This window comes from Momordica charantia, assembly GCF_013281855.1.
Source record: "Momordica charantia cultivar OHB3-1 chromosome 8 unlocalized genomic scaffold, Mcharantia_2.0 BLBB01000008.1, whole genome shotgun sequence".
Lineage (NCBI taxonomy): Eukaryota > Viridiplantae > Streptophyta > Magnoliopsida > Cucurbitales > Cucurbitaceae > Momordica > Momordica charantia.
The window spans coordinates 32,472,476-32,485,669 of record NW_028275166.1 but is presented as its reverse complement, the minus strand read 5'-3'; the positions used below and the strand labels follow the sequence as shown (position 1 = coordinate 32,485,669).

The following is a 13,194-nucleotide window of genomic DNA, read 5'->3' as shown; positions in this document are numbered from 1 at the left end:
CCAATTCCTTACTCCCTTTTTCAAGCTTGGCACCAAGTTCCTTAATCGTGAATTTCAGCAATCCAATCTTAGGCAACAATCAGTCGCTTCTTTCCTTGAAATCCTCCTTGACTTGAATCACGGCGCCGACTCGCTCTAACAATCTCTCTAATTTGTTGTCTATGGAGACGCTGGATTGTTCTTGTGCCTCAATCGGTTTCTGCTTTCGTTCCTCAACCTCGTCAATTGCTTCCTTTATTTCCATTTTTAAACAATATTTGCAGTTCAAAAGATTAGAGTTTCCGAGAAGGACTGCATTCTTGAGAGAATTCTAAGGAAATTTTGAGTGAAGAGATCAAAATTAGGAATTTATTCCTGTTTTCTTAATTACTCCTATTAAGATTAGGAATAGGAATTGTTTTTATTTTCTTAATTGTATTACACCTCTATTTTGATTTGGAATCTGCAATTATCCAATAATATACTAATATATCTTATAAAAAAGTGAGTGACATGGGTCCGGGCCCGGGCCTGGGCCTCGACCATTAACGCGAAGATTAACGAACTCGATTCAAATATATGTAATGGACCGAATCGAACCACGTTCATTGGGTTGGTTCGTTGCATTCTTACACTAGTCAAGCCACTACTACTTGGAAAGAGCTTAATAAACACCATTGATCTCGTTAAAAAAGACACAAGATTAACACAACTTCGATCATGAGTAATCTTCAATTCGTCCCTCTAGAATCTCCAATTCCTCACTCCATTCTTCAAGCTTCGCACCATGTTCCTTAATCGTAAATTTCATCGTAAATTTCATAGTCCAATCTTGGCTTCTACTTCGCTTTTTTGATCCCTTCGAGTCTGCAAAAAGGTACGGATCGCGTTTCTGTCCAAATCAAGCCCGAAAATCTCCTGCCATGCAACAATCAACCGCTTCTTTTCCTCGACTAGCAGCATCCGGCGATGCGATGAGTTGCCGACTGAAAATATCATCGTCGCGTGCGGCTGAAGGGAGAGCAGATGATTTTCCTTTGTTTCTCTCTTTTCTTTCTTTTTAGTTTGTGAGGAGAGAATAAAGAGGATTGGAAGCGGCTCGAACTCGGAGAAGTGAGTGAGATGAGCTTGGGCCTGGCTTGGGCCTTGGCCATTAACGCGAATATTTACGAACCCGGTTCAAACATATGTAATGGACCGAATCAAACCACATCCATTGGGTTGGGTTGGTTCAATTTGGATCATTGGATTCTTACACTAGTCAAGTCACTACTACTTGCAAACAGTTTAATATCACAAAAAATAAAATAGCATTAAAAGAAAGTATTCTAATGTATGGTCCAAAGTGATATTTGTAGCGTAAAATGGTAATGAGTGGAAAATAGTTTTATCATACTTACATAGGTTGGCGGTTGCTCTCCAAGGTTAATCCAACTTCTAACTCAAACATGCACTTGTTAGAGTTGAATGTAATCGAAGAACATGTCCAGAATTTTTACAAAAGTTTTTCTTCCTCGTTCAGAAACACCATCGATTTCGTTTAAAAAGAAAGTAAACAAAAACATTTTAATTGAACTAATTAATGAAAACGTTACAAAACATAATGAATTAATTAGTTAAAACATTAAATAATTAATTAAGTCACGATTAAATAGTTAATTAAAATATAAATAAAATATTTATTAAAACTTTAAAAATACAGGCAATAATAAAAATTATTATGAATAACATTTTTCTTCATTTTTTTATTGTCAAATAATTTGTAAAGGTACGTTGATACTTTTGGAATGTTTTTACTTAGGTCAGAACTTAAATTAAAATTAGGTCATATTTGCATATTTTTTAGCGTTGTTAAATTTGATATTATTTTGGGTAAAAAATTTCTAATTTTATATTATTTAATATATAAAAATAAATAATTTATAACATACCAAATTCTGTTTTTAGTTTATGTTTTTTAAAACAAAAATCATATACGTTTAATAATTGGCTTTCTTGAAAAAAATATAAAACTAAACATATTGGATAACCATCTTTTAGTTTTGTCAGAGCTATAAAAATCTATCATCTATTTAAGATATGAATGACAACGGTGTGAGACGAGACTTAAAAAAGTTTATCTTTAACCCTCCTCTAAGGAGGAGAGGTGAGAGAGTGAGGTTAGAGCTATATATATATATATATAATGAAAACAAATTAAGAAAGGAAAAATTAGTTGCTAATTGGTAGACATTAGGACCTTAACTAATCAATCAATTAATAATTATTTTGATATCTGATTTTAAATAATTTTTCGTAGTTAGATCTTTTAGATGCCATTTGATGATTATATGTTTTTCACATCATTTTATTAGTAAATTTTTCACTTTTTCTCTTGATTCTTATCCAAATTTAAAAATAAATTTTTGAATACTTTTTTTCTTTTTAATTTGATCTAGACTTTTTAAATGTTTCTAAAGATTCCATTGAGTTGAAACTAATGTTTTTAAGTTTCTTTTTTTAAATAAACAAAAAAACAAATTTATCAAACTCTGCTAACTGTCTAAACTCCATTAATCTCACGGGAAACTGTCTAACCCTACAACATTTAGTATGGAAAAGCCCATATGAATTACTAATTCCTAAGTTTTTTTTTTTAAATAAACAAAATACGAAACTTATTAACCAAATTACTATTCCTAAATCGGTGACCATCATATGATTTGAACTCATTTTCTTTCCATTAATCGTAACCCTTTAACGACCCTAAGCCACCCACCCATTATGATTTTTGTCCAAATGAGTAGAAATTGAACCAAATCAGCATAGCATAAATTGGAGGTTCAAAACCCCCAAAACTACCCTTATTGAGAAACGCTAGGTATTGTTAAGTAGTTCTAACTTCTAATACAAAGACCACTGAAATATTTTATTAATATAAAATTGAAAGTTATGAAAGGATAATAAACACTAATATATACATTTTGATTTAGCCTTGAAAGATGGGAAAAAAATTGTAACTAATCTGCAAATTGATCGATGTAAGAAGAAAAGTAGTTTGTCCTCGTAACCATTATCACACAACCCAAAAAAGTTTGTTTCCAAAGTGCCAAAGCAACTGATTTGATCTTAGCTTTGAGATCATCAAGCATAGGCTGTTGTGCAGCAATTTTTAGTTTGTCTTCTTCCTTAAAAGAGAATAGTAGGATCAATTGATGCTCAGATTTCTTCTTCTTCATCTTCTTAGCACCATAATTGGCTTGAGATTTATCTTTAATATGCCTGCATGTGCATTTTAGATTTGGATTATTTCTTCGCCCAAATTTCAGCCCCACATTTTCAATCTCTTCGAACATTGAAGTCTGATTTTGGTTTGATTCAACCGCTCCCAATCTCTTGTCAACAAAAGCAGTGATCAATTGATCTCTATCAGGATGCACAATCTTCAACTTCTCCCTTTGTTCTTCATGCTTCAGAAGAAGTTCCTTGATCGAAGATTTGAGTACCTCAATCTCCGCTTCCTGATTAACCATTGAACCACAAAAATCTCCTTCTCTCTTCTTGTTCTCCAACTTCTCGTCCTTGTCGTGAATCGCTTTCTTTCTGGCCACCTTCTGAAGGATTTTGGGTTCGAAAATTAGGGTTGAAAAAAGTGAGGAAGATAATTGGGGAACAAAGAAGAGGATCAAAATTAGGATTTATTTATATATTTTTTTTAACTACTCCTACTAGGAATATAGGAATAGAAATAAAAATATGAATAGGAGCAGGATTTAGTCTTTTTTTTTTTCTTTGGTTACACAATTATCCATTAATAATAATATGCTAATGTAATCTTTCCTACAAAAGAACAAGGACAGGGATGAATTTCCATTTTTTTTCTTTTTAATTACTCCTACTAGGAATTTAGGAATAACAATAACAATTGGAATAGGAATAGGATTTTTTTTATTACTCCTCTATTAGTAATATGATGGAGGTTTAATTTTAAGAATAATGTAATTTTAAAAATAAATTACAAAAGTAATAGAGATTTAAAAGTAATAACAAAATAATTCACATTCTAAAAATTATTGAGGAAAGAAATACATTTTTTGTCCCAAAATTTTGAGTTTAATATCTATCTAGTCTCTTGTTAGCTATCCAAAACAAAAACAAAAAAATTACAAGTAAAATTTCTACATAGTCCCAACTAAATTTGAAAAGTAAAAAAATAGTAGTTTTCAAATTTATTTTTGTTATTCAAATTTTGCTAAAAATTTAAATATGAATAAATGTGATAAATAATATACGGAATATATTGCCATAAAATAAACATAATTTCTAAAAAGAAAATGGTATTCAATTGGCCTAAATTCCCTTTCTGACTAGAGAATTTGACACTAATTACTTGATATCTCGAGAAATTAAAGATAACCCTGCAGAAAAGATGCAGAAAAGATATGGAATTAAAGGATCAATGTCATAAATCCAGGTATTTTCAAGTTTGATGATTTCTCCTTGAATTGCCAGCACGTCCGCTGGTAGGAGGGTATGAAATGGGCAGAAATTGAGATATCGCAGCCCTAAATCTCAATTCTCACCTGATGAAACTTAGAAGATCCAATCTCGTCTAATGATTTTGATTGCAACAAGACTGCATCGTATTCAATTTTAACCCCTACGGGAAAGGGAGTCAATAAAATCAAAAGAAATCAGCATCGTGTGGTCGTGGTTTCTGAAGTTGCCCTAACATTTCTGAATGATTCAATATAAAATTATCCGATCACACTTCAATTTGTTTTGAATGACTATGTCATCCCAAATTTTAATTTGAGAAGTTGCTCCGATTAGAGGGAATTTGAAGATAAACTTACTCCAACCAACTTTTGTCCATATTCTCCTTTGAAATAAACGTGAGACTCAACCAATTTTCCATAATTTTCAAAGGTTTTATTCTGCGCAAACTTTAGTTGTTTCAATAATTTTTTTTAACAAATAAAATTCATGTCTTATTCAATATGAACAAATTAAAAAAAAATACCAAAGAGCTCACAAAATCCTTATTCAGAATAAAAGGTCTACAATTACAATCGAAGTGTTTGCTTGCTTAGTCCAAGGATGTTCAAAAACAGTATATCAGATCCATGTGAGAATACATTTTGCAAGCATCCATTGGAACTCATCTAGGACCAATGAAGAAAATTGATTAAACAAAATTGAAAGGAAAGAAATAGAAATAAAGCTAATTTCTTATTATATTTAATTCAGTGGTTTTTGAGTGCATTCATGAGTTAATTAAATGGAATAGTGCTCAAAGTTTGGCTTCACAACTATCATATCCTATACAAGCAATAGCAAATTTGTTTAGAGCGGAATTGATGACTAAAATGGAGTACAGAAACACATGGATAATATTGATTTTCAATGGTATTAAATCAACCTATGTCTTCCAAATTTATTATCAAATAATGCAAATTAACATGTATTTTTGTCTAAGAACACCAGTTTTCACCATTTGGCTTTTCGAGGGAGAGCTAAACTGAACATTTTGTTCGTTCGGATTTATTGATTAAACTGCATATTGACCCTAAAAAAATGTAGGAACAACTAGTCCGTGAATAGCTGACCATTACACATTATAAGTCAATAGTCATTTGATCCTCCTAAAAAGATCTATTAAATTCATCAAGTTTTCCAAACAATCAAAACAGCCAGTTATTAATATAACTCGTTATCGCCTCATTTGGACGGGACTCCCTTAAATGCCTCAAGATGATATTGGAGCCTTAAACAAAATTTTAATAAAAAAAGCATTAATATAAAATATCAATATATCATCTAAAATTATTTTTTTTTAATTTTTTTATATCCAAAAGTATGTATTAAATTTTGATAATTTAAATTCATTAATATATGATTTTCAATCCACAATATTGCTAATCCATTTTAATCTTTTTTTGCTAATTAGTTTTAATTTTGAAAAACTTTTTTAAGCATTATCAACTATTACTATTGTTGATAATATCATTTTTTTTCTCAATAATCTCATCACCATTTCCAACTTGACCTCATTGAGCAGTAACATCTCATAACTTTCAATTATCACCATAATCAACCAATTCTCTGCCTTAGGATTTATATCATCTGTATTTCCTTTCTATCTTCAATTATCGTGTAAGCCATAATCAACCAATTCTCTGCACTAAGATTTATATCATCTGCATTTCCTTTCTATCTCACCGATCATATCGTTTATTGTACCAATTTTCTTGTCTCCTTTCAAATTCATAATAAATGTTGTGTAATTATTGAACTAAATGTCATGTTAAAATTTTAGCTTTATCAAAAAGCTCTCAAATATTTAACAAGAAAATGATTATAGTCGTGTACAATGGTTGAACTAAATGATCTCTCGTATTTATACCTTAGGTCAGACCCGATTTTATCATCATGAAAAAAATTGGATTAAAAATCATTAGCTCTAAATGCTTAAAAAGAATGGGAGTTGTACTAAAAAAATAATAATGAAAATTGCATAATTTGACTCTTACCTAGTGTTGCAACGCAGGACATTTCGTCAAAAAATTCTCTTCATTTTGTTTTTTCTCAAGAATCTCATCACCATTTCCACTCATTTTTAACTGTGTTGTCGTCGAGTCAAATTCCTAAGCACAATCCAACCTGAACTTCATTAACTAACGTCTCATAATTTTCAATTACCGTATCAGTTATAATCAATTAATTCTCTACACTAGGATTTATATCTTCTACATTTCTCTTGTCTCACATATTATTCTAGTCTCCTCTCAAATTCATAATAAATATTGTGTAATTAGTGAAACTAAAATGTTATGTTAAAATTTTAGTTTTATCAAAAAAGCCCTAAATTGAATAAGAAAATGGTTATACCTCGTGTACAATTATTGAACTAAATGATTTCTCACCACCTTAATTAGGTCGGGTTTGATTTTATTATGATGCAAGAGTTCACCTCCTCCAAGGCTAACAGTTTTCTTGAAGAAAAAAAAAATCAATGGACTTGCATTGTAGGACATTTAGTCAAATTTATCTTTCATTTTTTTCCTCAAGAATCTCATTACCATTTTCACTAATTTTCTACCTAGCTAGTTTGAATCAAATTCAAGCCCGATCTAATTTGACCTTTCATTAAGTAGTAACATCTCAAAATTTCCAATTATCATACGTTAAGATATCTTCTACATTTCCTTCTTGTCTCATAAATCATGTGTTGTATTAATTTTCTAGTCTCTTTTTAAAGTCATAGTAAATGTTGTGTAATTATCGAACTAAATGTCACGTTAAAATTTTAGTTATATAAAAAAAATTCTCAAATGTTGGACAAGAAAAAAGTGATACGACTAGAGCGAGCATAACTCATGGGTGAAATATAATCAAATGGTGCAACTCACCTCAAACAATCCATTTCCTCCAATTTCATTCTCTTTTACAACCTTATCAATCTCATTTTTCATTTATTGTTTCGTGGGTCCCACATATATTATAATTACGTAACCATAATTACCATGCTCATAACTTTTTAATGAATTATTTTATATTCAGTTTATTTATTTTTAATTTATACAACTAACAATTAATAAAATTTATACAACTTTTATTATTTAATGTGATTTTATTATAAAATATCATAAATTTATATTCTAAAAAAATTATATTAATTTTTTTTAATTTTACTTTGTTACTATTAGTCAATATCAATAAATTTTTTAAAATATAATTTATTTATGTTAAATATTAGCATAATAAAATGTAATATTGAATAATGATTTTGTTCTAATAAAAAGTTAATGTAATTTTATTTTAGTTATTCATTATTGATCAATATAAAATAAATTTTTATAACAAAAAATATTTACAATCAATAATAGAGTACTAAATAAAATAAATTTTATTAATTAAAAAAATCCAGCACAATAATATAGTTATAATTAGATAAAAAGAATGAAGTTATAGAACTCTTATTCTAGATAGTTTTAATAAATAATATAATTCTATTTTGATTCAAAAAATTTTATGGTAAATAAAGTTAACATTTTCATTATTATGAGTCTAAACCTAACGACTTTCAAAACTATTTTGTTAAAGCTAAGGATTAAACTGTTAATTTTTGAAACACACGTAAATAATAGAAATTTATCATCAAAACTCGGGATGAAATTGTATTTTGTCCCATCTTTAAAATAAATCAATCGGTGAAGAAAAACTGCTCGACTGAGACGTGGCGATTATCTGCCTTTTGAATACATCCTGTGGCGATTCCTCGAGCTTCCATGCATACAAAGCTGGCGCGAGCTCGGTGTTCTCTCCCTCTTCTCTTCCCAACTACACTCAGAGGTGCCGATTCCCTGCCATTTCATCTGTAATTCGATTGTTTCTGTTTATTATTTGAGCCGGATTACCGAATTCTGTGTTGACACTAAACTGTAGTTAATCGAGTTTTTGTTTGAGGAGGTCTGTTCTGCACTTTTTTTTTTGCACATTGAAGATTGAGGATAGCTCAAGTTGTATTGTACTTGTTAAAATTTGAAGCTCATCGCTGTGATTCTTTTTTGCTTCGATGGCCGTGTCTGTTATCGTTTCCATTCCTTGTTATTTACTGTTGAATTGAAAGAAAAAATCATGTTGATTTCTGCAGTAAGAACAGGTCACTGATGATTATCGACTTTTGTTTGATTTCTTTTTTTGGGACTTCCTAGTTTCCATGGTAGTTACGAGTTAAAACTAATTAATCACTGTGGTTTTTCTGGTTCAGATGGCTGTGTGGATTGTGGAATATTGTTTTCATTCATCGTTATTTACTCTTGAATAGAAAGAAATTTATGTTGATTTCTGGAATAAAAACAGGTCACTGATTTGGAAATTAATTTATGGAACTTTTGAAGTAAGAACCAAAAATCCGTGAAACTTTTGGTGTACGTAAAACGCGTATGGTCAAAACGTTCTAGAATTGTTTGACAAGAAGTGTGAGTTTTGAAATTGTATGAAAATAATGGATTAAGTAATGGAAATGCAATAAAGAAGCTAACGCGAAATTAATCTTGTATCTTTTACTTGATCTAAAATGTTTTTTAACATCTTCCCAACCCCTTCCTTGTCTCCTCTTGATCACTTGTATGTGTTGTGCTGATGAACTGAAGTAACAGTGGTTTAACTTACTACAGTTTGAACTGATTGGAGATGTTGAAGATTGGCATTGATCTTTTGGCTCAAATTTCTTCACCGGAATTATTAATTTCCGCCTATCATATAGTATCATTTTGCTTTTGTGAATTCCAGTTGTCCCTTAAACTTGAAAGTAAAATTTTCTTTAGTTTATTTTATTGACTGAAAAGTATTCGATTTCACCAGTTGTTTCAGCTGTTTTGATAACCGTCATTGGATTTTTAGTTCAGTTAGCACAAAACAATGGTGAAAGCCGTAGCTGTCCTTGAGAGCAGTCTGGGAGTCAGTGGAACCGTCTTCTTTAGCCAAAATGGCAATGGTAGCTCAAATCAGTGTTCGAAATCTAAATGCTTACAGCTTTTCTTTTCTTTTCCTTTTTTGTCGTCCTTAATTTCACCTGTATATTTTTCCAGGTCCAACGACAGTTACAGGAAATATTTCTGGTCTTCAAGCTGGGCTTCATGGCTTCCATGTTCATGCCCTTGGAGACACAACCAATGGTTGCTCATCAACTGGTACATTCTCAAGATTAAAACACCCTCTTAGTACTTCAGCATTAGATACAGAGTGTCCATTGGAGCTATTGGGAATTATAACTCCATCTCCATTTGCATACAAATCGTTGCAGGGCCACATTTCAACCCTGAAGGCAAAGACCATGGTGCCCCCGAGGATAAGAATCGTCATGTTGGTGATCTTGGAAATCTGGTTGCCGGCGATGATGGTCTGTTTAATGCTGATCCTTGTTGCCTTTTTCCCGTAAACAAATTTGAGTAATTTGGACCTTCCAAATTGCGCTACACTGAATTCCTTTTTAGAACTCAAAGACACAGTAGTACAACTTATAGAACAAATCTTGTTCAAGTAGTACAACTTATAGAACAAATCCTGTTCAAGTAAGGTCGTGCTACATTGAATTCTTTTAGGAATCTAGCCTCCTCCCCCCCTCCTATCAATGCCAATTCTGACCATGAAGATCACAACCTTCATGTTAAAACGCCTTTTTCCTCTTTTTGTTGACACAATTAATATTGATTAATGTTGTTACGTCTATTGCACAGGTACTGCCACTTTCTCTATCATTGACAAACAGGTTTGGACAATTTCTTGTATATGTGAATGTTTCATGAGAAGTCTCGACTAGTGAGCATTCAACCTTTCCATATTATGCAGATTTCCCTTGTTCGACCGAATTCCATTGTTGGAAGGGCAATCGTTGTCCATGCAGATCCTGATGATCTTGGCCGAGGTAATATTATAAATTTATCAATGCAATATTTTAAATAAGAATCTTTTACGTTGTTTCAACTTTATCACTTATCATTCAAAAGATTGTAATGATTGACCAAAACAAATTCACTCACATGTATTCATCAGTAATCATGTTTTCACCTTGGTATTATTTTGATCTTCTTTGAGTACAGTGATATCCTTTTGGGGGTCGTCTCATTTTTCATTCAATGTGTACTCCTAGATAATCTAATTTTTCAATTATTCAACCATTTGCAGTGCATACCACCCAGTTTCTTCACATTTGTTTCCCTAAATTTACAAAAGTCTTAAGCCATGGGATATCAATGTGCTGAAAATATCAATCCTTGAAATATTTGTTCCCCTTTAATTAATTGTAAACCTCCCTTCTGTCTGTGCATGTCAAGTAAATGACTTCCATGAGGATAACAAAATTATGAAATCTGAAGCAAAAACCATGAACCATTTTTTGATCTTGTCTGCAGGTCAAACCGAGCTTAGCCTGACCACTGGCAATGCGGGTGAGAGAGTAGCTTGTGGTAAGTTGCAGAATCATACTGATTATTCTCATTGCTTCTTTTTGATTATTGAGAGCTCATTTAATTTTTACCAGCTTAGTTAAATTAAGAAGGTTCAAATTCATTTTGTACTCTGGTTCTGATAACAACTCTTACATTTATATGTTGATGTTGACATTACATGACAATATCGAGCATTATTTTAGTCCATTAAACTCACCATATCCATTCTAGGAATGGGTTACGGAAATTTATATCGTCTCAAATGGTTAGGGTCTTTTTGGTATATAATAAGAATTCAAATTCTATGTTTAGATTCACGATTCAATAAATATCTATTTGACAGAGTTGTTCTTCACGTGCCTTTTGTAACTTGAACAATTGGGTTTTGTCACTTGGGGCTAAGATTTTTACCTTTTTTTTTTGGCATAAACGACGTCTATTATGTGTGTTTTGCAGGCGTTATTGGGCTGCAAGAGTGAAGTGCACTTCGATTATGATGACTGATGAGGAAGCACAATGTGTATATATATAAGCTATTTTGGTTCCAAACATATATGTAGTAAATAAGAGCTATTGTTCCTACTGTGAAAAATCAGGAACGTTTAAGATATCAAATTTATGAAAATCTCGATGAAAGTACTATCTATAGATATTCTTTTAATTTACTAAAGTAAAACTTCATAAAAGTTATTAAGTTAAAATACTGTTTTAATTTTTGTAAGTTACTTTCAATGTTCATTTTCAAAAGGTTTGTTTTAATTATTGTAATTTCAACTTTAGTTCATGTGACCATTTTAATTTGTAAAATTTTAACATAATTTTTATACTTAATGAAAATTCTTTAATGTTAAAGTTACATTTCTTTAATGGTAAAGTTACCGAATATAGTGTCAAATATAGTGTCAGCATAGATAGAAAAAATAATTAGAAAAAATGAGATTAGGAATAAAATTAAAAAACTAAAAAAATGAGATTATGAATAAAATTTAAAAACTAAAAAATGGGATTATGAATAAAATTAAAAAAACTAAAAAATGATAGTAAAAAAAAGGGACAAAATTGAAAACAAATTATTTTTAAAGTATATCTAGGAAAAACATTTTTGGACACTTTTGCCCTTTACTTCATTTACAAATTTATAAATTATGCCATTAATATATTATTACAAATATTAAATTAATTATTAATTATTAATTATCAATACTATAAATGCGTGGAATATAAAATGTTAGAAATATAAAATGTTAGAATGCAAAAAGTTTTCCAACAACATCAAATTAATTTTTTCTTTAATTAAAATTCATCCTAGAATTTCAAGAGTTTTAAAATTTGAAAAGCTTTTCTAACGTTTTAATTATTAATTAATAATTATCAATACTATAAATGCGTGGAATATAAAAGGTTAAAATGCAAAAAGTTTTCCAACAACATAAAATTAATTTTTTCTTTAATTAAAATTCATACTAGAATTTCAAGAGTTTTAGAATTTGAAAAGCTTTTCTAACGTTTTATCCTCTACTACTATAAAAACATGTTTTCTTCTACATGTTTTTCACAAGTTTCAATACTTTTTTATTCGTAGTTCCTTGAAACATCTCTCAAAGATGATTCAATCTTGAAAACATCTCGAGATATTTGTGACATATTCATCAAGTTGCAAGAGAGGCATATGTTGAATCTACATATCTCGAATACTAGGTTCGTAACATTACCATTCCACAATTTTACAAAGTTGAATAATAGTATCTCTCAAGCAATCTTCAAGAATGAGCATATTTACTCTAAAAGATGAGTGTATAGTGAGTACTTGGATTTTTTTTTTGTTACTATTGTTATTTTTCTAATTAGTGTGTTTTTTATTTGGAATGTTTTTTTTTTTAGCAATTTTATTTAGTTTAGGATTTGGACTTTTTTTTTGTTACTAATGTTTTTTATTGTTTAGTGTATTTCTTTATTTGGAATGTTTTTTTAGCAATTTTATTTAGAATATTTGTTTAAAATATAGTTAATTACAAGCTCATGTTCTTATTGTTGAAAAAAAAAACAATCATAGAAGTCCGTATATAAAAAAAATGTTCAATTAATAAATTAATTATAAAGAATAATTTGTATAGAATCGTAAAAGGTGGAATATAAAACTTTTGGTCATTTTATTTTCTAATAATATAATTTGAAGAATTTTTCTTTAATAATTTTAATTATAATATAAAATTAAATCAATAAAATAATTTAGTTTTAGTTAAAAAATTCAACATATACAACAAAATGCCAGACCTAAACA

The 13,194-nt window shown here is 29.9% G+C and overlaps 1 protein-coding gene across 11 annotated transcripts; it reads left to right on the top strand.

Moving 5' to 3' along the window:
• Positions 1-8,156: 8,156 nt before the first annotated feature.
• Positions 8,157-11,559, top strand: LOC111018871 (superoxide dismutase [Cu-Zn] 1). Of its 11 annotated transcripts, none has more exons than XM_088127916.1 (9): positions 8,163-8,313; positions 9,141-9,274; positions 9,367-9,475; positions 9,555-9,656; positions 9,770-9,865; positions 10,203-10,234; positions 10,315-10,390; positions 10,878-10,931; positions 11,370-11,559. In XM_088127916.1, exons 3-9 carry the CDS (start codon positions 9,385-9,387, stop codon positions 11,390-11,392), a joined length of 474 nt encoding a protein of 157 aa, XP_087984042.1. In that variant the 5' UTR covers positions 8,163-8,313; positions 9,141-9,274; positions 9,367-9,384; the 3' UTR covers positions 11,393-11,559. The 11 variants fall into 11 exon arrangements, with proteins under 11 accessions (XP_022150815.1, XP_087984044.1, XP_087984042.1 ...); XM_088127919.1 differs by having other exon boundaries at positions 8,167-8,313; positions 9,367-9,460; XM_088127917.1 differs by lacking the exon at positions 8,163-8,313 and adding an exon at positions 8,363-8,430.
• The last annotated feature ends 1,635 nt before the right edge of the window (positions 11,560-13,194 follow it).

Excerpts from the sequence above, each read along its gene's own strand:
- LOC111018871 (XM_022295123.2), top strand. The coding sequence starts at position 9,385 with ATGGTGAAAGCCGTAGCTGTCCTTGAGAGCAGTCTGGGAGTCAGTGGA. Across the intron at positions 9,476-9,554 it reads CAATGGTAGCTCAAATCAGT|GTCCAACGACAGTTACAGGA; the intron begins GTTCGAAATCTA and ends ATATTTTTCCAG. Across the intron at positions 10,932-11,369 it reads GGGTGAGAGAGTAGCTTGTG|GCGTTATTGGGCTGCAAGAG; the intron begins GTAAGTTGCAGA and ends TGTGTTTTGCAG.